Source organism: Sinohyriopsis cumingii, chromosome 12 (assembly GCF_028554795.1).
Source record: "Sinohyriopsis cumingii isolate HCF-2022 chromosome 12, ASM2855479v2, whole genome shotgun sequence".
In the NCBI taxonomy this organism is placed as follows: Eukaryota; Metazoa; Mollusca; class Bivalvia; order Unionida; family Unionidae; genus Sinohyriopsis; species Sinohyriopsis cumingii.
Window position 1 is genome coordinate 80,182,878 of NC_142972.1, and position 24,854 is coordinate 80,207,731.

Sequence of the window (24,854 nt, forward strand, 5' to 3'; positions counted from 1 at the left end):
ATTTAATTTATGAACAATTTAAACAGGAATAATCAAAATCGAACACTGCTTCGGTGGAATTGTGGTTAGACCGTCCGCCTCAGATGAGTGAGGTCGTGGGTTCAATCCCTGGCCGAGTCATACCAGAGACTTACAAAAATGGTAGTAACAGCTGCCTCACTTGGTGCTCAGCATTGACACATTAACCCCTAGCGATGAGTTAATGTGGCAGGAGGCAGTACCCTACTGCCGAGCTCTGTAGCGTCATGCTAATACATGATACACTAACATGGGTGGTATTACAGAAAGGTAGACAGATTTAGCTCTACAATGATATCAGATAATCTGGAATTTCTAGTTGCACTACAAAATACAGAGGGAAAAACCTCAATTCTTTTAAGCAATTTTTTTCTATCCAAATTGGCTCATGGTCAGAATCTGATTTTGTGTCCGGATTTTAGACTTTTTGGTCTCAGATCTATGGCAAACCAGTATGAACTGCAAACAGACAGATGAACCTTTGCAAAAATAGGATAAGATGGGCATTTGGAATAAAGAGTGGTCTTGATACAAAAATAATGGGTACGTTTAGCAAAACAATAGAAAAAAAGAACTCCAACTTTTACCCTTCTGCTTATGTGCGAGCCAAATAGACAATGAAAAACGATGTTTCTACAACAACTAGGAAGTATTTTACTGAAAGATCACCTGGGATTTGGTGTTTTTGGATGCATTCAGAAATAGCGTTCCAAATGTGTTTCCTACTCGAATTTCAGGCGAAAACGACAAAAACCTTCAGGGGTTAACGTATTAACAGGATAGTGTTACGACTGGTTGGCCTGGTGTCAGGATAATGTGACTGGGTGGGACATTATGCTACATGTCTGCGGCATAATGCCCCAGTGCTAGAGATCACTATAAACTGCCACATTGCAGACATTGTAGCAAAATGACTGAAATTTTTTTAAAGCTACATTAAAAATCCAAAATCAAATCACATCAAAACTGAACAATTTAAACAGAAATAATCTAATGGCAGAGTTCAACTATAAACATAAACTATCTTTATTCTGTGTATACAAGTCAGCATGGTCAGCAGGTATGCACGAGTCAAGTATATGACTGCCGTAGTAGCCATATTAGATTTTGGATTGGCAGCAGTTTCATTTAGGACCAACTAGATATTTTAAGAAGTGTTTTAGCAACAACAAAAAACATGCTGATATGACCATCCATTCGGAAGGAGTAGCAAAGACAAACTTTTCAAGACAACCATGATGGTGACACTATTGGTTAGCTGACAGGAAACATGCCATCCAAACACCTATGTTAATGGACAGATGTATGTCAGTTGACAGAAAAGATGCCATCTAAACACCTATGTTAATGGACAGATGCATGTCAGTTGACAGGAAACATGCCATCTAAACACCTATGTTAATGGACCGATGCACATCAGTTGACAGGAAACATGCCATCCAAACATCTATGTTAATGGACTGATGCATGTCAGTTGATAGAAAACATGCCATCTAAACACCTAGCCATCTAAACACCTATATTAATGGACTGATGCATGACAGTTTATAGAAAACATGCCATCCAAACACCTATGTTAATGGACAGATGTATTTCAGCTGACAGAAAACATGCCATCTAAACACCTATTTTAATGGACAGATGTAAGTCAGCTGACAGAAAACATGCGATCTAATAAGCCCTTCTGCTCCAAGACCTGTAGAGCTCAAAATTAATGAGAATGTAACAAATACTGACATTGAACAAATGTGAACAGAAAAAAGTATACCTGAACTTCAAGTCCGATGTGTGTTCCATGTTTCACAGATGTATCTTTAATAGTCTGAGAGTTACGCTTTGAAATAAAAATGTTTAAGGCAAGATGGACAATATGATAGCTATGTCCTCCCATATCATAAGCCAGAGGGATACAATGGAGAGGAACAACTTCAATATCTTACCTGTCTGTGTCGCCATAGACAACCTTGGCTCCCCACTGTGGTGTGTCCTCTACCAGTTTGATAGCTCTCTCTAGGGTCTCCCTTGCCTTCCGCACAATGCTGTCTCCAATCTAAACAAAGAATACAATGGATCATCAGTTCTTCTTTTGCAATAATTCACAAATGTAAAGAATCTAGTGGGTACAAGTGGGTAGAAACAGCACTGGTTTACTTTCAGCTAACAGATGAAACATATGATCATAAATACATTTTGATTAACAAGAAAAGTTCATTTTCATTTCATGTTATTTTCACACTGGTTGGCAAACAGGTTAATCAAACCCACATGTGAAAACTGAAACATGGCTCCAAGATTATACAAATTTTCTGATCATAAGTTCGAACTCCCAAATTCAATGTTAAAGGATGTAAATATAAAGAAGTCAACTTCAATATCCTATTAGCACACTGCTGTAGTTCTATGCATACTCTTGAGTACTAACTATCAACTCAAGTCCAATACATCATCAAATAAAGGAAATGATGCTCAACTGTCTTTAAAGAATTTCTAGGACGTAAAGATAAGAACATTTGTTCTTTTTAACTGCTATGTGTTGAAACTGTCATTGATATTCCTGAGTGATACGATTTTGGTAACATTTTCAATTTGGATAAACCAGACACCATTAGAAAACTCTGAAGAAAACATGTTGATATCAACAGAATCAATGACAAGATCTTCAATACGTTCATTGTAGAATGCACATTTGAAGCATGATGGCACTTATTTGCATCCAGACCAACTAAACAGTGTAACAAATCTGCTAGTAAAAAATCCATGTCGATATGAATTTCCACTGAGGATTATCAATAATAAGATTTTGAAAATGATTTCAATACTTGATGCCAGACAGACACCATTTTCATTTAGTACTGACTAGACAGCATGAGGAGACCTCTCAAAAAATCCAATATAGATAGGACTTTCCACCTAGGAGGTGTTAGAATAAGATTTCATGACTCTCATAACAATCCAATATAGATAGGACTTTCCACCTAGGAGGTGATGCAATAAGATTTTCATGATTCTCATTAAATCCAATATAGATGGGACTTTCCACCTAGGAGGTGATGCAATAAGATTTTCATGATTCTCATTAAATCCAATATAGATAGGACTTTCCACCTAGGAGGTGTTGCAATAAGATTTTCATGACTCTCATAAAAATCCAATATAAATAGGACTTTCCACCTAGGAGGTGTTGCCAAAAGATTTTCATGACTCTCATTAAATCCAATATAAATAGGACTTTCCACCTAGGAGGTGATGCAATAAGATTTTCATTATTCTCATTAAATCCAATATAAATAGGACTTTCCACCTAGGAGGTGCTGCAATTAGATTTTCACGATTCTCATTAAATCCAATATAGATAGGACTTTCCACCTAGGAGGTGTTGCAATTAGATTTTCATGATTCTCATTAAATCCAATATAAATAGGACTTTCCACCTAGGAGGTGATGCAATGAGATTTTCACGATTCTCATTAAATCCAATATAGATAGGACTTTCCACCTAGAAGGTGATGCAATAAGATTTTCATGATTCTCATTAAATCCAATATAGATAGGACTTTCCACCTTGGAGGTGATGCAATAAGATTTTCATGATAATTCTGGTCATTCATCAACAGAACTAACAAACAAACATATCCGGTCAGGCTTCAACTCCACCTAGAAACACCTGTTTAGACATAAGACATTTGACTGGAAAATTTCAAGTCAGGCAAAAATGGATTCTACAATTCAATATAAAGTCCAGGTTTAAGTTCCTTGGGTGAAATCCAGGCATGTGGGTGTGATTTGGATTTTTAACGTAGCTTTAACAATTTTTCCATCATATCGCTAAGATGTCTGCAGTGTGGCAGTTTATAGTGATGTCTAACACTGGGACATAATGCCACAGGCATGAAGCATGATGTCCCACCCAGTCACATTATCCTGACACCAGGCCAACCAGTCCTAACAATAACCTCTTAATGCTGAGCATCTAACAAGGCAGCTGTTAGTACTATTTTTATAAGTCTTTGGTATGACTTGGTCAGGGATTCAAACCTGCAACCTCCTGCATCTGATGTAGATGCTTTAACCACTAGGTCACCAGAGCAGTCAATCCAGACCTGTGGATCATACAATCTCAACTTTGAATCTGAATTTGAGGTTTTCTTTCAACCAATCACAAATTATGTTACATTTGTAAACTTGTTACTTATTAACTAATAGCCTCACAGTTTTGTCATCTCAAGGCTTGATTGGACAAAATTCCACATTATACCTTAATCTACTAAATGTAGCTTTAACAATTTTTCCGTCATATTGCTAAGATGTCTGCACCTTTGTACTTGTCATTTTTGTTATAGAATATTAAATTTTGCCTTTTATCTGATCTCACGCCTATCTGAATATGCTTATGAAAAAAATGATCAAGGACATCACATAATTTACATGTACTGTATTCCAGAATAATATTTAGGAATCTCTACTTGAACATGCACATTCCAAACATACTAGTCACTGTCATGATTTATTTGTACTTCATGGATTTGATGGAATGAGGATCCAGTATCATGGATTAAATAGTTGGTATCAACTAACAAAACAGTACCACATCCAATACACTAACCTAGTAAGATATACTGTTGTCTCAATGTTGGGAATTGAAGAAAAAGAATATAAAAAAGTGTCCCGTACATAAACAGTCAAAAAGTCATAAACAGAACACCGCTAAAGAAGGTGACACGCTTTTGATCATTTAATTTGATTACCTTCTAAATGAAACATTTCGAGACCATAGTGATAAATAAACATGAATGGATGTATCACGTTTGACAACATACCTCAATGCAGGGCATGCGTCCTGAGAAGTTAGCCCCAGTGTAGCCGTATGTAACATTGGCAATCAACTTCAGTCCCAACTGTCTAGCATCTAACATTCTGTATAGGCTCTACAAAAAATAAAAAAGGTGAAAGTTTTCGGGTTGCACTTTTGTCAAAATTAAAACATTTTTTGCTGTCAACTAATATAAACTTTCCGATCCTTCCGTTGACAAAACCACTGCTCTCTGTATAAGGCTGCATCTGTTCTAATACTTTACCATTTTCTTTCTGTCCAATAAAGTTCACTTGGAAAAGAAAGAAGAGTAACGATCTGCACAAATGATTCCAAATTTCTGTATAATGTATGTATATATATGACTGATTCTGTTAGCATCAACTTTTGTGACATTCACTTTGAGCATGAAGAAGTTACAACTAAAATGGCCATTTCACCTGCATGTCAAAATCAAAATTTTCAACCCTGAAAACGTTTGTATCCCCAATGTGGTACATTACACTCCTTCCTGTATTAATGAATAAACATACCAAGTTTCATATATATAAAAAACAGGGCCCCTAGTATGAAACATTACACTCCTTTCAGTGATTTAAGTAAATAAGCCAAGTTTCGTCCCTTAACCTCAAACGGATTTAAAGTTATAAAGCGGATTAGAAAGTGGTATTGAAAAGTGAATATTGATCCTCCATTCTGAAGAGAAGGACTCCCAGTATGGATCTCAACACACCATCTAGTGATGATATACAAGCATACTGTATTTCATTCCTTAACCATAAATGGCTTAAAAATTACAGAGGTGAAATAGAGGTGTGATGGGTGAATGGATGCATGGACTGGTTGATAGCATGGGGATATGATGTCCCCAGCTGTTCTTTGAGAAGGTGTGGCAGTGTTGCACACAGGATCCAGTAAGCTAGCAACATTGTGGCCTAAATTTCAAACAGACAATTAATTGCATGCATTAGTAGTAAAAGGTCCAAAAAGCATTCACAAAAGATTTTTTTTTTAAAAGTCAGATTTCAGGGAACATGGGGCCAAATCCACATTTCCACACTCAAGGTGCAACACTGCTTGGGATAATAATGACTCCAGATGCTACAAGCATTAACAAGGCTTAATGGCAGAATGGCTCAACAAACTGACAGATACCATTTTTATGCCCCTTGCCTTATTGGTGGGCGAAAATATAGTGAAATACGGACATGGCCTGGAAATCACAAAACTTGGAACTCTAGTCTGAGAGTTTCCACTATTTGCAAGTTAGGGCTGTTCCATTTCAACATATATGGTATACAGGAAAGTCAGTTTTTTAAAACTGTATGCCAGAGTTCATACTAAAATGATAAGAAAATTCTAAATTGTATCTAGGGATGAGTACCCCACATTGAAAGTGCCTTCCCATGGTACCAGGTTTGTTTTACAGCCCTTTGTAAGAAACTTTCAAAAGTACAATCAGTTGTGATTTACTGAAACAAAATCTTCAACTTCAGAGTTTGATGATTTCCAAGCTAGACAAGATGTCTTACCTTATCTGACTTGTAATTCTTCATTGCATTCTTGATCATAAGTCTGGTGTTTAAAATCTCCTCCACCATGCTAAAGAAAAGATAAAGGGCATTATCTATCATACAGATAAATATTCACACTACTGTTTTGAATTATTTACTGAAATGAAAGAATCAGCTGTTTCAGATAAAACAAACAAAAATATTTATGAACACTTTTTCCATTATGAAAAATCTTGAATCCAAAACTTTTAAAAAATTACACTTTTGCAAGTCTAAACTCAAATAATATTCAAACATGCCAGAAAATGTAAATAATTTAGCATCATTAAATTCTATTAACAGTATTTTCATCACTAAAATTTCTACAATTTTCTCACTGGCAATATGTAGTCCACACCGCCATTCACGTAAAAAAGAAAAAGAAGATTTTGTTGTTGTTATAGGGTTTAATGCCATTTTCCAGCACAAGAAAGGCTATACATGGCAGCCAGTATTAATGGTGGAGGAAAAACCCAGGGAAACCCTGGAATGAACCACGATCCACGAGAAGCTACTGGCAAGCTTTCTCACATACCCACATTGGCCGAGACCGAGACTCAAACCCACGCAGACAGAGGTGAGATGGCAGTGATCCATAAAAGTGAGCACATTAGACCACTTGGCTACTCGAGACCCCCGTAGAAAAAGAAAACAATTACTACAAAAAGACTTTTCTAAATAAGTTCATGAAACAATTAATGCTTGTAAACAAAATTTTCGATTTTGAAGTCCACCAATGTATCATGATTTTGGTGCTGAATTATGGAATAATACTGAATAATAATTGTAGATCAAGTAAATATCATTCTCAAGAAAAATATAATATTTTTATGGTCATCTTGTGCCTTCAGGTCTCAAAGATTTTATAAGAAATTTTACTAACCATCATTTCACTATTTTTCTATCAAAGAATATTAAAATTGTCCACAATTTGAAACACGAGTCTTTTTAAACTAAAAACAGATATTTGATATCAAAGTTTAAATTCTGAGGCATGATTTGGTCATTTTCAGTTAACAATTAACTAAAAATCTCAACTACCAAATTTTAAAGCACAATCTACCTTACAATATACACCTCTCTCTTGATAACTCACACACAAACGGGGTCCACAAACATACACCACACTATAAGTGAGGTGCGAGCTACCGAGGGACCTCCTAAAATTGAAAAAAATTTCTTCAGCATTGAAAAACTGTGGGGGGAAGCGGCGTTAGGGAACTGGGCTGTTTATTGACTGAATCCTCATTTTACAATCATGTCGATAATAATTTCTAATAACGCACATTTTCTAATGAAATTGTTTGTTATTCTGTTCAAATAACATTTCTTTTCAAAATATCCAACACATGAAAGATCGTTCCAACTGGTTTTAACAACCATCATGTGTACGCATAAAAAAATCTGTGTATTACATCACTGCTTTTTGTTTTCTTGATGAGTCTGGTTCTCGTAGTGGTGTTTAATATTATCCTGCCAAATCGGGAGTCCACAGAGCAGGGAACTAACAAATTTTTTTAAATATTTCATGAGACAATCATCTACGTACAAACTCAATTTTTGTATTGCTCAATTAGTACAATACTGATTTCGCGAATTAATTAATTGGAATTAATAATGAAACTTCTTATCATCCTTGAGGATATCTCTAAGTGCTAGTTCAAGAATTCTCTGAAACTCGCTTGCACACAATGGTCCATATTTGTGAAATCAAACTATTTCACAAAGTATTCATTTTGCTTGACTGCCTTGTTATCTTTTATCACAGTTATGAAAGAGTCGGTTAATTTAAGGTAGTTTATGTTACATACACAATAACATTTATAAGTGTTCGATTGATCAAATGATGTGAGCTAACCCGACATACGACCAGGACCGCTAGATTTTAAGATTGTAAGATTTGCATGCCTTTTAACTTTTCTTTTATTCCACCTCCTTTATTGATTCAAAAGACATAATTAACGTGATACTACAAAAGAGGCCAGTTTTTAATTCAGTGCAACAACAAATACTTCCAGAAGGCAGTTATCAAAACATGGTCGGCACTTAATTAGGTTCTCAGAGAAACGCTCGCGGACATATATATTATGGTAGATTGACGCATTTTACATTTATTTACAAGAGGACATATTGTATTTATGATGATTACACTCAACACATTAACCCCTAGCGACGAGTTGACGTGGCAGGAGGTAGTAGCCTAATGCCGAGCTCTGTAACGTCATGGTCATGCATGATATACTAAAGTGGGTTATATTAAAGAAAGGTAGACAGATGTAGCTCTACAATGATACCAAATAATCTGGAATTTCTAGTTGCACTATGAAATACAGAAGGAAAATCCTAATTTTTTGGACCCGATTTTTTTCTACCCAAAATTCGCTCGTGGTCGGAAATTCGATTTTGTGTCCAAATTTTAGTCTTTTTGGTCTCAGATCTAAGTATGAACTTCAAATAGACAGATGAACCTTTGCAAAAAGTAGGATAAGATGGGCATTTGGAATAAAGAGTGGTTTCAATACAAAAATAATGGCTCCATTTAGCAACAAAAAAAAAACGAATAAAAAGAACTCCAACTTTTACCCTTCTGCTCATGCGTGAGCCAAATGGCCAATGAAAAACAATGTTTCTAACACAACTAGGCAGTATGGTATTGAATGATCACCAGGGATTTGGTGTTTTCGGATCTATTCAGAAATAGCTTTCAAAATGTGTTTCTTACTCTAATTTCAGGCAAAAACAACAAAAACCTCCAGGGGTTAATGTGTTAAAAGGAACTAAAATATAGAACTAGAATACAAATTTCAATTGATAAAAAAAATATTTCATTTGTATTTATTCCACTTGGAGTGAGTGACATTTTCATTGATCGAAACTTCCTTACATATCGTTAATTGCGGTGTACTAGGAATGTTGTTTGGAAAGAAGATGTAACAAATTGATATTTCATAGTGTTGATTAAAATTTCCAGGTCCAACCTACCGGTTTCGACGATAAAACAAGCGATACAACAAAGTTTCCATTACCAATTTTGATCGCGATTGTCTTAAAGTTCAACAAGTAGGGATCAATTTTTGGGGTATTTTCTGGTTTAAAAAATGGGATCCATGCCTGACCCCACGTTATAAGTGGGTTCACAAGTTATCAGGGTGTGAGTTATGGAGGGAGTGGTGTATGAAACTCCAATACTATATCTGTCAACCAAAAATATTAAATAAATACAAACATGTACCATCCTACTGCTGCTACTACTACATAAGTGAAAGACAAATGTCCATTATACATGCTACACTGAAGAATAACTGTTCAGTGCTTACAGCAGATCTACACTGGAATCACTGTTGCCAATCCATTGCTCTGAATCAAATGAAACTGTATTGCACTATTTCTCTGGATGTAAACTTTACAATAATCCTCGATTCCTCCAGATGAACAACCTACTCCAAATTCAAGTTCATTCTGACTGAGGCAAGAATTTGCTTCACAAAGATACTCTAAATGACACAAACAAATACTTAAGTTTTAAAGAAGGTTCACCTTTATCTCAGACGTACTGTTTCTGACCTTATTTATCTAGTGCAAGAGTTTAGTAATCTAGTCATAGTTTTTAAGTCTTAAGTACTATTATTTCTTATTTTTCACAGAATACTTCCCTTGTTCTTCTCTCTCCACCCCCCCAACCAAGCATCATATGACTAAGCAATATAACAAAACGTGCACAATTTTGCATTTAAATGTACATATGTATATGTGTTTGCATGTGTGTGTGTGTCTGTGTGTGTGTGTGGAATAGCTAAACAAGCTATTGCACAAGCATTTGAACTTACACTGGCAGAATCCCTTTTCTGATGGAATGCTTCAGAAACACTACGCCATTGGGGGAAACAGTGACATCATCTTTTAGTTTCTGTAATAAAAATAATAAAAGGAAAATAATATGTGAAAACCAATATACAAATACAGGATATCGGGGGGAAAATGTTGGTTCAGTTGGCAGAGAGCTGGACTTGTAATTCAAAGGTCTCATGTGCAATACCCACAAAACCTACGCTGGGTTGGTACCTCAGTGTGCCCTTGGAAAAGGCACATGGCTCCCAATTACTCAGTTATGAGATGGCCAATGTATTTTAAAGTGCTGTTAAACCAACCAAAAAAAAATAACTGCGCTACCAAAAGAAAAGTAGTGAACATAATTTTTTAAAAAAAAGAATCATGTGGAAATATTTTAAAAGGTCTTCATGCCAATATTCTTTCTGCCTAATTTGGTCAAGAATATGTAGTAGTAGTAGCAGGGTTGTATGTCACAGCAATAAACTGTCTTTATAGTACTAATTAAAAGTAAATTAGTAGTAGCAGTGTTGTATGTCACAGCAATAAACTGTCTTTATAGTACTGATTAAAAGTAAATTAGTAGTAGCAGGGTTGTATATCACAGCAATAAACTGTCTTTATAGTACTGATTAAAAGTAAATTAGTAGTAGCAGGGTTGTATATCACAGCAATAAATTGTCTTTATAGTACTGATTAAAAGTAAATTAGTAGTAGCAGGGTTGTATATCACAGCAATAAACTGTCTTTATAGTACTGATTAAAAGTAAATTAGTAGTAGCAGGGTTGTATATCACAGCAATAAACTGTCTTTATAGTACTGATTAAAAGTAAATTAGTAGTAGCAGGGTTGTATATCACAGCAATAAACTGTCTTTATAGTACTGATTAAAAGTAAATTAGTAGTAGCAGGGTTGTATATCACAGCAATAAACTGTCTTTATAGTACTGATTAAAAGTAAATTAGTAGTAGCAGGGTTGTATATCACAGCAATAAACTGTCTTTATAGTACTGATTAAAAGTAAATTAGTAGTAGCAGGGTTGTATATCACAGCAATAAACTGTCTTTATAGTACTGATTAAAAGTAAATTAGTAGTAGCAGGGTTGTATATCACAGCAATAAACTGTCTTTATAGTACTGATTAAAAGTAAATTAGTAGTAGCAGGGTTGTATATCACAGCAATAAACTGTCTTTATAGTACTGATTAAAAGTAAATTACTAGTAGCAGGGTTGTATATCACAGCAATAAACTGTCTTTATTGTACTGATTAAAAGTAAATTAGTAGTAGCAGGGTTGTATATCACAGCAATAAACTGTCTTTATTGTACTGATTAAAAGTAAATTAGTTGTTGTTGTTGTGGGGTTTAACGCCATTTTTCAGCACGATAGGCTATACATGGCGGCCAGTATTAACGGTGGAGGAAGAACCGGGAAAACCGCGGAAAGAACCACCGACCCACGAGAAGCTACTGGCAAGCTTTCTCACATGCCCACATTGGCTGAATCTTAGACTCGAACCGCCGCAGACAGAGGTGAGATGGCAGTGATCCGTAACGAAGAGCGCTTTAGACCATTCGGCCACTCGGGGCCCCAAGTAAATTAGTAGTAGCAGGGTTGTATATCACAGCAATAAACTGTCTTTATTGTACTGATTAAAAGTAAATTAGTAGTAGCAGGGTTGTATATCACAGCAATGAACTGTCTTTATTGTACTGATTAAAAGTAAATTAGTAGTAGCAGGGTTGTATATCACAGCAATAAACTGTCTTTATTGTACTGATTAAAAGTAAATTAGTAGTAGCAGGGTTGTATATCACAGCAATAAACTGTCTTTACAGTACTGATTAAAAGTAAATTAGTAGTAGCAGGGTTGTATATCACAGCAATAAACTGTCTTTACAGTACTGATTAAAAGTAAATTAGTAGTAGCAGGGTTGTATATCACAGCAATAAACTGTCTTTACAGTACTGATTAAAAGTAAATTAGTAGTAGCAGGGTTGTATATCACAGCAATAAACTGTCTTTATAGTACTGATTAAAAGTAAATTAGTAGTAGCAAGGTTGTATATCACAGCAATAAACTGTCTTTATAGTACTGATTAAAAGTAAATTAGTAGTAGCAGGGTTGTATATCACAGCAATAAACTGTCTTTATAGTACTGATTAAAAGTAAATTAGTAGTAGCAGGGTTGTATATCACAGCAATAAACTGTCTTTATAGTACTAATTAAAAGTAAATTAGTAGTAGCAGGGTTGTATATCACAGCAATAAACTGTCTTTATAGTACTAATTAAAAGTAAATTACTAGTAGCAGGGTTGTATATCACAGCAATAAACTGTCTTTATTGTACTGATTAAAAGTAAATTAGTAGTAGCAGGGTTGTATATCACAGCAATAAACTGTCTTTATTGTACTGATTAAAAGTAAATTAGTTGTTGTTGTTGTGGGGTTTAATGCCATTTTTCAGCACGATAGGCTATACATGGCGGCCAGTATTAACGGTGGAGGAAGAACCGGGAAAACCGCGGAAAGAACCACCGACCCACGAGAAGCTACTGGCAAGCTTTCTCACATGCCCACATTGGCTGAATCTTAGACTCGAACCGCCGCAGACAGAGGTGAGATGGCAGTGATCCGTAACGAAGAGCGCTTTAGACCATTCGGCCACTCGGGGCCCCAAGTAAATTAGTAGTAGCAGGGTTGTATATCACAGCAATAAACTGTCTTTATTGTACTGATTAAAAGTAAATTAGTAGTAGCAGGGTTGTATATCACAGCAATGAACTGTCTTTATTGTACTGATTAAAAGTAAATTAGTAGTAGCAGGGTTGTATATCACAGCAATAAACTGTCTTTATTGTACTGATTAAAAGTAAATTAGTAGTAGCAGGGTTGTATATCACAGCAATAAACTGTCTTTACAGTACTGATTAAAAGTAAATTAGTAGTAGCAGGGTTGTATATCACAGCAATAAACTGTCTTTACAGTACTGATTAAAAGTAAATTAGTAGTAGCAGGGTTGTATATCACAGCAATAAACTGTCTTTACAGTACTGATTAAAAGTAAATTAGTAGTAGCAGGGTTGTATATCACAGCAATAAACTGTCTTTATAGTACTGATTAAAAGTAAATTAGTAGTAGCAAGGTTGTATATCACAGCAATAAACTGTCTTTATAGTACTGATTAAAAGTAAATTAGTAGTAGCAGGGTTGTATATCACAGCAATAAACTGTCTTTATAGTACTGATTAAAAGTAAATTAGTAGTAGCAGGGTTGTATATCACAGCAATAAACTGTCTTTATAGTACTAATTAAAAGTAAATTAGTAGTAGCAGGGTTGTATATCACAGCAATAAACTGTCTTTATAGTACTAATTAAAAGTAAATTAGTAGTAGCAGGGTTGTATATCACAGCAATAAACTGTCTTTATAGTACTGATTAAAAGTAAATTAGTAGTAGCAGGGTTGTATATCACAGCAATAAACTGTCTTTATAGTACTAATTAAAAGTAAATTAGTAGTAGCAGGGTTGTATATCACAGCAATAAACTGTCTTTATAGTACTGATTAAAAGTAAATTAGTAGTAGCAGGGTTGTATATCACAGCAATAAACTGTCTTTATAGTACTGATTAAAAGTAAATTAGTAGTAGCAGGGTTGTATATCACAGCAATAAACTGTCTATATTGTACTGATTAAAAGTAAATTAGTAGTAGCAAGGTTGTACATCACAGCAATAAACTGTCTTTATTGTACTGATTAAAAGTAAATTAGTAGTAGCAGGGTTGTATATCACAGCAATAAACTGTCTTTATTGTACTGATTAAAAGTAAATTAGTAGTAGCAAGGTTGTATATCACAGCAATAAACTGTCTTTATTGTACTGATTAAAAGTAAATTTCTACATAAAGAACTGCCAGAACATCTAGGAATATAAAGCTTTCCCAATACATATTAACTTAAGGTACTATCAATAAAAGTCAAAAGGTAAAGCTATCACAATTATGTACCGTGTATGTAAAATGAAAGACAATGGTAGAAAATATTTACAGATCTAGCCACATTCTACTGAGGATATTTAAAGAAAAAGGTCATGGAAAAGTTATGTAGCAATAACAAGATTGACAAGATGGTCACTGTGGCAGCTAGACTGGATGTTTGGGTGGAACCATTGTCCTTTGGGACCAACTACACTTCATAAAAAGATGTCTGCTGAAAACTCCGTTCAAGTGGAGTTGCAATATCAATTTGTTTTGAAGACAGCTGCCTTGGTGGCCATACTGCATTAAAGACAGCACCATTTTCTTGAGAAGCAACTAAAACATCAAAAGAAATCTTTTATTAAAAACCCATGTTGATATGACCTTCCATCAATGACAAGTAGTGATAACAACATTTTCAAGATGGTCGCTGTGGTGGCGATATTGTGAGCAGTGTCATTATCATTTAGATTCAACTAGATCTTGGAATGAATGCTTGTGTGCAGTTTCATGGCAATCCTCCAAGCTGTTTAGAAGGAACAGTGATAACAAACTTGTATCAACAGAGGGATGTATGTCATTGGGCTGACTACAGGCCATCCGATAATCTCTTCTGGTATATGACCAACTGGGCTAAAAATGACCCAAAACATTGTTAACAGCTGCAGATTATAAAATTATTTCTCTATTACGTATTGAGCTTGCATGCATGCAGGCATTACTGGCACAAAAATAACCATGTAATTAAATGTAAATTGCATTTAAAAACTTTGAAAATATTGTAATATTTTGCTCATTAAAAGCAGTTAATGAAGTGGAGTTTTGATAAAACTTTCACAGTGCCATCAAGCAATTACAATACCGACATCATTACCACTATCCTGTTATTCATCTGATAACTATGCATGCGTTACATTACTAACCACATATTCCCTTTATAAGTTGGGTCCAACTGCAAAGGACAATGTGATTAGGGTCCTTCTCCTGATTATTCCTAACAAACTACATAGATCCAGTTCTGGCAGTGCATGATGCGATGAGGGATCTGTATCTACCCAGATGGACTTAATATATAAACAAGTATACAGTCCTACCCACTTATGTCGACATCACTTATGGTGACAAGCCACCTATTTCGACAAAAAAGCAAAGTCCTGGTCCCTTGTTCTACTATTACTACCAAAATTGTCATGCTCATGTGGAAGTTGAGATAAAAAATAAACTTACATGCTGACAGAAGCCCTTGGTCCCAGCTTGAACAAATTATTTTTTTTCTAATCATTCGTTATTGTGTTCATTATGTATTGGCTGATAAATTCGTATGTGTTTCTTCATCTCCTTGTTTTGGAAACGAGAATAATTAGACTTTTACTCAGCTGTCTTGCTCCACTGTTTTTGAACAAACTGCCATCACATGATACTCACCTGTCAACCCGTTTATGCTACGATGGACCCTCATTAATTGCTTTAAATGTTCACTCCTTGGCTCTCCACACTACACTGTGCTCTAGACTAAAGGAACTGGGACTACATTCATCATTACCTAAATGTAAACAGAAGCGAAAAAAGAAACGTTGTTTCAAAGCTGGCCGGCGTAGAACAGGAAGAAGAATTCCAGTTATCTCCCTTATTTCGGCACAACCATTAAAAAAAATTTCAACCGTTAATTTAGATAACCTAATTTAAGTCCCTATTAATTCGTCAACCTTTGTGTCAACTATCCAAGAAATACCTCTGCGCATTGCAATATTCAATGCCCAGTCAGTAGGACCACTGGAAAAGTGCACAGAAATAGTTAATTTTATCAACGACCAAAATGTCAACATATTTTTCTTGACAGAAACATAGCTAAAAACATCAGGCAATGAGCCCAAGTGTGCAGATCTAACACCCACTGGTTACTCCATCAAGTCGTTCCCCCGTAATTCTCGCGGAGGTGGAATTGCTGTCATCACAAAGAACTCCATGATAAAACATCTTAACTACACCACAACATTCAATTTTGACCACACATCGTTTGAACTAGTCCAAATCACACTCACAGTGGAGCAAAGGTCAGTCCATTTTTTCTGCCTATACCGCCATCCTCCTAGTAGAAAAACAAGCTGGCTGACTCTCTCTTTTTGGAGCAGTTTCCAAATCTCCTGGACTATGGAAATTTGATAGGTGGCAACCTGATTATTCTTGGAGATTTCAACATTCACTTTGACTGTCCCGGACACTCAAATACATCAAAACTCATAGATTCCATTAATGTTTTCAACCTCAAACAGTCAGTTAACCAACCCACCCATAAACATGGTCACATTTTAGACTGGATTCTTCATAGACCTGATGATAACATTCTACAGCCCTCCCTGGTATCCCATGACCTTGCATCAGATCACCTCTGCATTATATGCCATCTTGACGTATCAGTCCCTAACCCTCTACCTTTATCTCCTACTATGAGAAACCTCCGTATGATAAACAGAACCAAATTAATGCACGACATCCAAGCTAACCTAACAACTTGCTTACCTCCTACCGCAGAACAACTCGATAACTGTCTGCATTCATTACTTGACAAACATGCCCCAGCTACCAAGTGCAGAGTATCAATTCAAAAGTGTTCTCCATGGTATAGCAGTGTTAGGGACCAGCTTCGCGCTGCTAAGAGACCACCATAAAGCTGAGAGGCTCTGGCTTTCCACCAGACTCATTATTCATAAACAAATCTATGAAGTCGCTAAGAAGAATGTCACAAATATAGTCCATGCAGCGAAATCAGCCCACTACACTACTAAGATCATGGAAAGTTCCAGCTGCAAAGAGCTCTTCGAGATTACTAACAAGCTAATGTCAAGGAACAAATCACCACCACTTCCAACTACCTTCTCTCCAGTCGACCTTCCGGACATGTTTGCAAATTTCTTTCGTGACAAAGTACAAACCATTAGAGATAAGCTTGACACCACAATTTAAATTGAGTCATCGTCACCATACAGTTGGGATACAGAATTTGAGTTGCAATCATTAACAGCATCTGAACCTGTCTCTATGGATTTTGTACGTACAATTGTGATGAAGAGTGCACCAAAGTCACTTGATCCAATTCCAGCATCACTGCTGCTTGAGTGCTTAGATCCAGTATTGCCTTCACTAACTGATGTTATTAATACCTTTCTCTCATCTGGGGAATTCCCATCATTTTTCAAAACTGCCGTTGTAAAGCCTCTGCTGAAGAAACTAACACTTGACCATAACGATTTAAAGAACTACCACCCAGTTTCTAATCTCCCATTCATTTCAAAAATCTTAGAAAAGGTTGTTCTATCCCAGCTTTTATCTCATCTAAATTCAAACAGTCTTTTGTGCAATGTACAATCTGCATATCGCCCTTTCCACAGTAATGAAACTACTCTTCTAAATGTAGTTAATGACATTCTCTCTGTGTTGGATAGCGGAAAGATTACACCCTCCTTGATTTGTTTGCAGCATTTGACACAATAGACCATGATATATTACTTCACCGTCTCCAGCATGTATTTGGCATTCATGATACAGCCTTACTGTGGTTCAAGTCCTATTTGGTTAACAGGACACAAATTGTATCTGCAAATGGAATACACTCCAATCCAGTTGATCTATGTTGTGGTGTTCCACAGGGGTCTGTTCTTGGATCTGTTCTCTTCATTATGTACACTCAGTCGCTCTTAAGTGTCATAGATTATCATCCAGTGTCTCACCAACTGTACGCTGATGACACCCAAATAAACAAATCTAGCCACCCAACTGAAGTTGATGCTACCATCTAAGGTGAAGAGAGGTGCATTTCTGATGTGAAATCATGGATGACTTGTAACAAGCTGCAGATGAATGATGATAAAACTGAGGCCATTCTGATCACAACACAAAGGCTTTCTTATTCACATCCTTTTACCTCAAACAATAAATATCAGCAACGCCAACATTAAATTCACACAATCAGTACGAACCCTAGGTGTTACTCTGGACAGTACTCTCACACTGCACCAACATGTCATGAATATATGCAAGGCTGCATATCTTGAACTGAGACGCATCAGCTCAGTTTGCAAATATCTTTCAGGTGATGCCACTAAAACACTTGTGTTCATTAGTACTTTCAAGACTGGACTATTGTAACTCGATTCTGTCTGGTTCATCTCAGTATCTACTCCAGAAGCTTCAAAAAGTTCAAAACACAGCTGCTCGGATCATACTTAGAGTACCACAATCAGAGCACACCTCCCCGCTGCTCTGTACCCTACACTGGCTATCCATTCGATCCAGAATCAAACACAAATTTTGTTCTCTGTGCTACATTTCACTATCGGACTCTAGTCCAACATACCTATCTGACCTCACCCATGTGTACACACCAGCAAGATACTTACGCTCCTCTTCTAACAATCGTATACTCATTATTCCCACTATGAAAACAAAGTCATACGGACATCATTCTTTTGCATATGAGGGCCCAGCAACGTGGAATGAATTGCCCACTGAACTTAGACACAAAGACACAGTGATCACATTCAAGAAGGCTCTCAAAACTCACTTATTTCGACAGCAAGAACAAACTTAAAGACCTAATAATGTTTCCTACCTGAAATATTCTCAGCATGTTGTTTATTTTTTAATGTTTTTCTAATTTCATGTGGTTTGTTTTTGTAATAATATTATTATGTTTCTTATCTTATAGGTGTTGTCTAATGTTGTAAAGCGCTTAGAGCTCCTAAGATTAGGCTCTATACAAAGTCCTCATTATTATTATTATTTATGTCGACAAGCTGCCAGTTCTGACCCATACTTTGTTCAACAATTAGATGATCGAGCTGCCAGGCTTTAGTTTTCCTGCCTAATCATTTATGTCGGCAAGCAGCCAGTTCCGACGTGTACTTTATTCAACAATTAGTTGATCTTGCCGCCAGGCTTTAATGTCGCAGTCATATAAAAAAATAGGCTTTTATTCCGTCCTTGATAAATTAAATTAAATTTTATTGTAATTTTATGCATTGATTATGCTATAAATAATAATCTCAATTACATGTATATGTATTTGTCATTAAAATCTTTTACTGCTATATGTATTTGTATTTTGAGAGAATTCATAACTTGTTATCTCTGGGATGTATTTTAAATGTACACCACTTGAGCTGACATTGTTATAATATTGGACTGTAAGAATCATTTTCTTTTAATACTTCATTAGCATGTGTCACTGTATACAATATTATGCCTTCATTAATCATATCAGCTGCATATCTCTTATTTGCTTTTATGTACTTTTCATGATGACTTCTGTAACTAAATACATGTACTGTTTAAACCAACTTGTTGACAGGTTTTCAGTTCCCTGTGTCTAGCCCCATCCCCTTGGTAGCCTCAATAAGATGGGAACAGACTGACCAAAATCTAGGCCAATTTAAGTACAAGTATTTGAAGCATGAAATTCACAACTATGCAACCATTTGCTAATGCTTACATTAAATATCGTAATGAATGTTTTTCATATCAGGATTTGACCGATGCAATATTTTATTGTGGATTTTATTACACAAAGGTAACCAAAATGTAATTTGTCAATATACAAGTGTATTGGTTTTGTTTTCATGTACTCAAAATTTCCATTGTTTGTTTTCTCAAAGTGTAAATGCTACTCACTGATGACAGGTCACCCCTTACTGACAAATTTAACTTGTATCTTTTTTTCAGCTCCCCCCCACTTGTCTTGACATCTGCCTAAGTCGACAATATTTCCTCAGGCCTGAGGATGTCAACATAAACGGGTAGGACTGTATATGGCAAATACATGCATCCTCCTTCAAAACTACTGTACACAGGATTTCAATTAAAATGATAACAGGGATGTCAAATGCAACTACCTGCATTTTTAAAGCACATAAAGTAAATTTATTTAAGATCTTACCTTTAGTAAAGATGGAGAAACTGTCAGGGATGTGCAGCCAAACTCAATTGCTCCATCCCTGTAATAAGAGTAAAGAAACCAAGAGTAACATATGCTTCTTCAATAATACCTACCCCAGTCATAATATGTTTGGTGAATATTCACTATTTTGCAAATCCATCCCTCACCTAACTTCAACAATAAATGTGCTAAAATATCATCTTCCTACTGAGGCAGAAGTCAGTAAGAGTGGTCTCCCATCGAATAGAAGGACTGGAACCAAAATCGTAATTTGTCAGCTACTATTGTGGTAGAAGTGTATACTTCTGAGAAGTAACTTGTGAGGGATGGTTGGTGCCAGTATAATAATCAGGTAAGTATTATCACAGAAACATAAACTGGTTTCTTCTTCAAACACTTTACCTGTTCACATGTTAGAAAATAGGGAAAAGGTGGAGAGAGTTACATTTCTTTACCTGGAGTTGACTGTGGTTCTGGTCTTGCAACATATATGAAGCAGCTTCAAATCTTGTAGATACAGGTTAAAGTTAGGAAAGTTCAATGAAGGGATGCAGTCTCAAGGAATACATTTTCACTCCTGCAAATCTGGCAGAAGAACAGTAACCTATGTCATGACCAAGCTGTTCAGCAATCTGAAAAGGTTTAACTATGGATACAGGTCCCAACAGATCACTGTCAGCACTTTGAAATGATAGGTTTCAGGTACAACTCTAATGCCCTGATGGGATCCAAAGGATAACCTTGGGAAAAGGGTCCAAAACAGATAGCGGTTTCAAAAAAGAACTAATTTCCATGAAACAGAGCCTGTTCTTGCAATGAAACCAGGGACCATCATGAGAAAAACCAAACCATCAAGATGAAATTGTAGATGGTTCTGTTAGACCAATAAGGAACAAATTTTACCATTTTTATTTGCCGAGACCAGGGTGAACAAATAAGCAAGTCTTGTAAGAAAGAGAAGACAGTGAGATTTTAAAAAAATAGTATGATGAGTTACTTGTTCGACCATATCAAAGATGTGTGGTTTTGTTTATTTTGGATTTTTAACACAGCTTTAACAATTTGGGTTATATTTCTACAATGTTTGCATTGTGTCAGTTTATAGTGATGTCCAGCACTAGGACATCATGCCATAGACATGTGGCATCATGTCCCACCCACACATTATCATGACACAGACAGACCAGTCCTAACATTCACCTCTTAATGCTGAGTGCCAAGCAAGGCAGCTGCAGGTATAATTTTTATAAGGCTTTTGTATGACTCAGTTCGGGTTCAAACCCATGACCTCCCATATCTGAGGTGAACACTCTAACCACTTAGGAACAGCCAGTTCCATTTGGACAAAGGTGAAGGCCTTTATTCTGGATAAGTTGGCTAGAATATCAGAGAGGACTTTCTTCTGGCTGATATCCTCAAATCACTGATAGCAAAACATGTCAGAATGTGATCAGGGATAACTTCTCAAAAAGTCAAAGGAGGAAATTTACACACTTGTGGTAACTAGTCATGTAAAGGATAGATGTTTCTCCATCTGCACAAATGGAAGAAGTCTAGCAATTTCCCTGAGCCTATTTGAAAGTTGTATACCTTCTTACCTGAGCAATTATGTCCACCACCTGGTCACATAAATGTTTCTTCTTTTTGTGGACTGCTTTGATATGAGTGAGACTGAATGCTTGGCTTTTATAACAGGCTTTGTGAAAGAGGACTTTTCTGGCAATTTCTGTTTGATTCAAAGATCATTATTCCATGATATCTCCAGTTTGAAGGGCACAAACAGGATTAGTCTCCACTCTGATTCCCTTGTTTTTTGAAAAACTTTAGGAATCAGATGGATTGGGCGAAAGGAATATGCATTAAAATCGATCAGTTAAGAGATTTTGGACTTTAGGACATGACACTGACACTGATGACGGTTAGGAGCCTGGCATCACAAGAGAGGTCCATAAGGGATTAACCCTAACTGAAAACTGGGGGGTATATGGAACATCCTGTTTGGATAAGTGATTCCATAGGAACATCAAGTCTACCAGGGCACTGAACCTGCCAGGAATGTGGCAGAGTTGAATGTGAATTTGTCGATACTGATATCAACTGATAAAATCCTAAACAAGGCAGAGATCTAGGAACTTGATACCTCCTTGCCTTTGGAAATAGCTGATGAATGCAAAGATGTTGGAAATAATCAAGATGCCAAAAATCTCCTGCCATGATTGAAAGGGATTTGATATGGTTTTCATTTACAAGACTTCTGTGTGCATGGAGAGATCCTGTCGAGACCAAACACCGCTCACTTCTTGAAAATATGGAATATGGCATCCATAAAAATCATTATTTTCAGTGCAAGATAATGAAGCAGGATGCCAATGATATACCAAGAGCAGCTGAGACCATTCAAAATTTTTATCAAATGATCTAGGTGGTAAAGTTTTAGCCTACATTAGGATAGAAGGATAAAAGGGGTATCATAAACAACAACCCGAAATGTTAAGGTCTTTGACAAGACACAACTGGTGTGGAGAAGAAGGAACTGAAAAAGACTCACAGTAAGGATAGAAGACAATGGAGTAAAATCTTCAAAGCATATGTTATTGTGTGAAGCAAAATACAATTCTTTCTAATAGGTTTTGAACTCTATGCCCAGATGAATGTATGAATGAAATGTTGGGACACAATGAGATCAGATTCATCCTTGCTGATAAGAAATCTAAGGCAAATCAAGAGAGTATCAACATCTGGCTTTTTGCACAAATATTTATCAAATTGTGCTGTTGGAGAATGTCATCCAAGTATTTCAATTTCAGGGGCATGGAGGTGGATCTGATATTTAAAACTGTAGTAAACATACAGGGACAGAGATTTCAATCAAAAGGGTGAGTCATAAACTGGTACACTGCATCCCTGAAACCAAACCTCAAGAAATTTTAGGAAGACCTGTGAATGTGATCATGATGACAATCCTCTAGGCTGACAACTCACCCTCCTGAATAGCACTGAAGACGAACGTCAGGGTCTACATTGTTTACTTGGAAGCCAGAATGTGTTGGTTGAAAGAGCATAAGCTGGTGAAAACCTATAGCAAAATTCCAGCAAGCTTGTGTTGCAAATAATCACAAGAATGTCCATCTTCTGCAGCAGATGTCCATCTGATATGGGTCTCTGGCAATGTCTATCTAATATGGGTCTCTGGCAATGTCTATCTAATATGGGTCTCTGGCAATGTCTATCTGATATGGGTCTCTGGCAATGTCTATCTGATATGGGTCTCTGGCAATGTCTATAGCAAAATGAACCAGTGACAGCAGGATGTCTATCTGATAAGGGTCTCTGGCAATGTCTAAATCAAAAGGAACCACTTACAGCAGGATGTCTATCTGATATGGGTCTTTGGCAACGTCTATAGCAAAAGGAACCACTGACAGCAGGATGTCTATCTGATATGGGTCTCTGGCAATGTCTATAGCAAAAGGAACCACTGACAGCACGATCTCTATCTGATATGTGTCTCTGGCAATGTCTATCTGATATGGGTCTCTGGCAATGTCTATAGCAAAAAGAACCACCGACAGCAGGATGCCTATCTGATATGGGTCTCTGGCAGTGTCTATATCAAAAGGAACCACTGACAACAGGATGTCTATCTGATAAGGGTCTCTGGCAATGTATATAGCAAAAAGAACCACCGACAGCAGGATGCCTATCTGATATGGGTCTCTGGCAGTGTCTATATCAAAAGGAACCACTGACAACAGGATGTCTATCTGATAAGGGTCTCTGGCAATGTATATAGCAAAAAGAACCACCGACAGCAGGATGCCTATCTGATATGGGTCTCCGGCAATGTCTATAACAAAAAGAACCACTGACAGCAGGATGTCTATCTGATATGGGTCTCTGGCAGTGTCTATATCAAAAGGAACCACTGACAACAGGATGTCTATCTGATAAGGGTCTCTGGCAATGTATATAGCAAAAGGAACCATCGACAGCCGTGGATGAGCAATGAATGTGATTTGAGGGTCATCCAAGACAATCTGTATGATTCTCAGGGCAAAGTCTCTTCCAATCAATGGTAATATGATAAAGTCTTCTGCTACTGTGATGTCAAACAGGGCAGTGTGAGCATGGTATCATTTTCTACAGGAAGGAGATCATCAAGAAGAGAAATTAATTCCATGCACAGGCAGGGATAGGGGATTATGCTCAGTGGGCTGGCAATTTTGGTCAAAAATTGTCTTAGTTTCTTCTAACTCATTCGTTGACATTCTAGGTAACAAAGCTTGCATGCATAAGTGATTCCAATACTACTCAAGTGAAATTGCTTAGCATGGCTTCTACTGGACTTTAAGTGATCACAGCTATATAAATGCTATTTTAATTATCTTTGTGGGAGACAGGGAAGCATCCCAACATATTGCCATCACCACACTGCTATTACTACCTGAAATATATGCCAATCCTAAAAGAACCTTCTCAGTAAGGCAGTCAAAAGTTGTTTTTTTCTTCAAAAGTCAGACCAAATTTCAGTAAAGTGAAGCAAATCTCTTACAATGATTTTGTCAACTTGAAAAACGTGCATCTGAAAAGTTTGAAAATGTCGTCTAATGCAGTAAATGTATCATCATGTTCAGCTAAAAGGTTTGCCAAGTACATTTCAGGATTAAAACCAGTAGGTTCAGTTTCAGAACCTGGATTTCGAAACCCCATGGAGATCAATAA

The 24,854-nt window shown here is 36.5% G+C and overlaps 1 protein-coding gene across 1 annotated transcript in view; it reads right to left on the minus strand.

Moving 5' to 3' along the window:
• The window catches only part of LOC149786819 (uncharacterized), a 184,647-nt gene that overhangs the window by 22,735 nt on the left and 137,058 nt on the right, over positions 1–24,854 (minus strand). Inside the window, exons 24-28 of the mRNA XM_089977328.1 lie at positions 20,133–20,190; positions 10,209–10,288; positions 6,361–6,430; positions 4,836–4,943; positions 1,959–2,068 (exon numbers count right to left, since the gene is read on the minus strand). Of these exons, the coding sequence (XP_089833454.1) occupies positions 1,959–2,068; positions 4,836–4,943; positions 6,361–6,430; positions 10,209–10,288; positions 20,133–20,190 (426 nt within the window). The remainder of the gene's footprint in view (positions 1–1,958; positions 2,069–4,835; positions 4,944–6,360; positions 6,431–10,208; positions 10,289–20,132; positions 20,191–24,854) is intronic.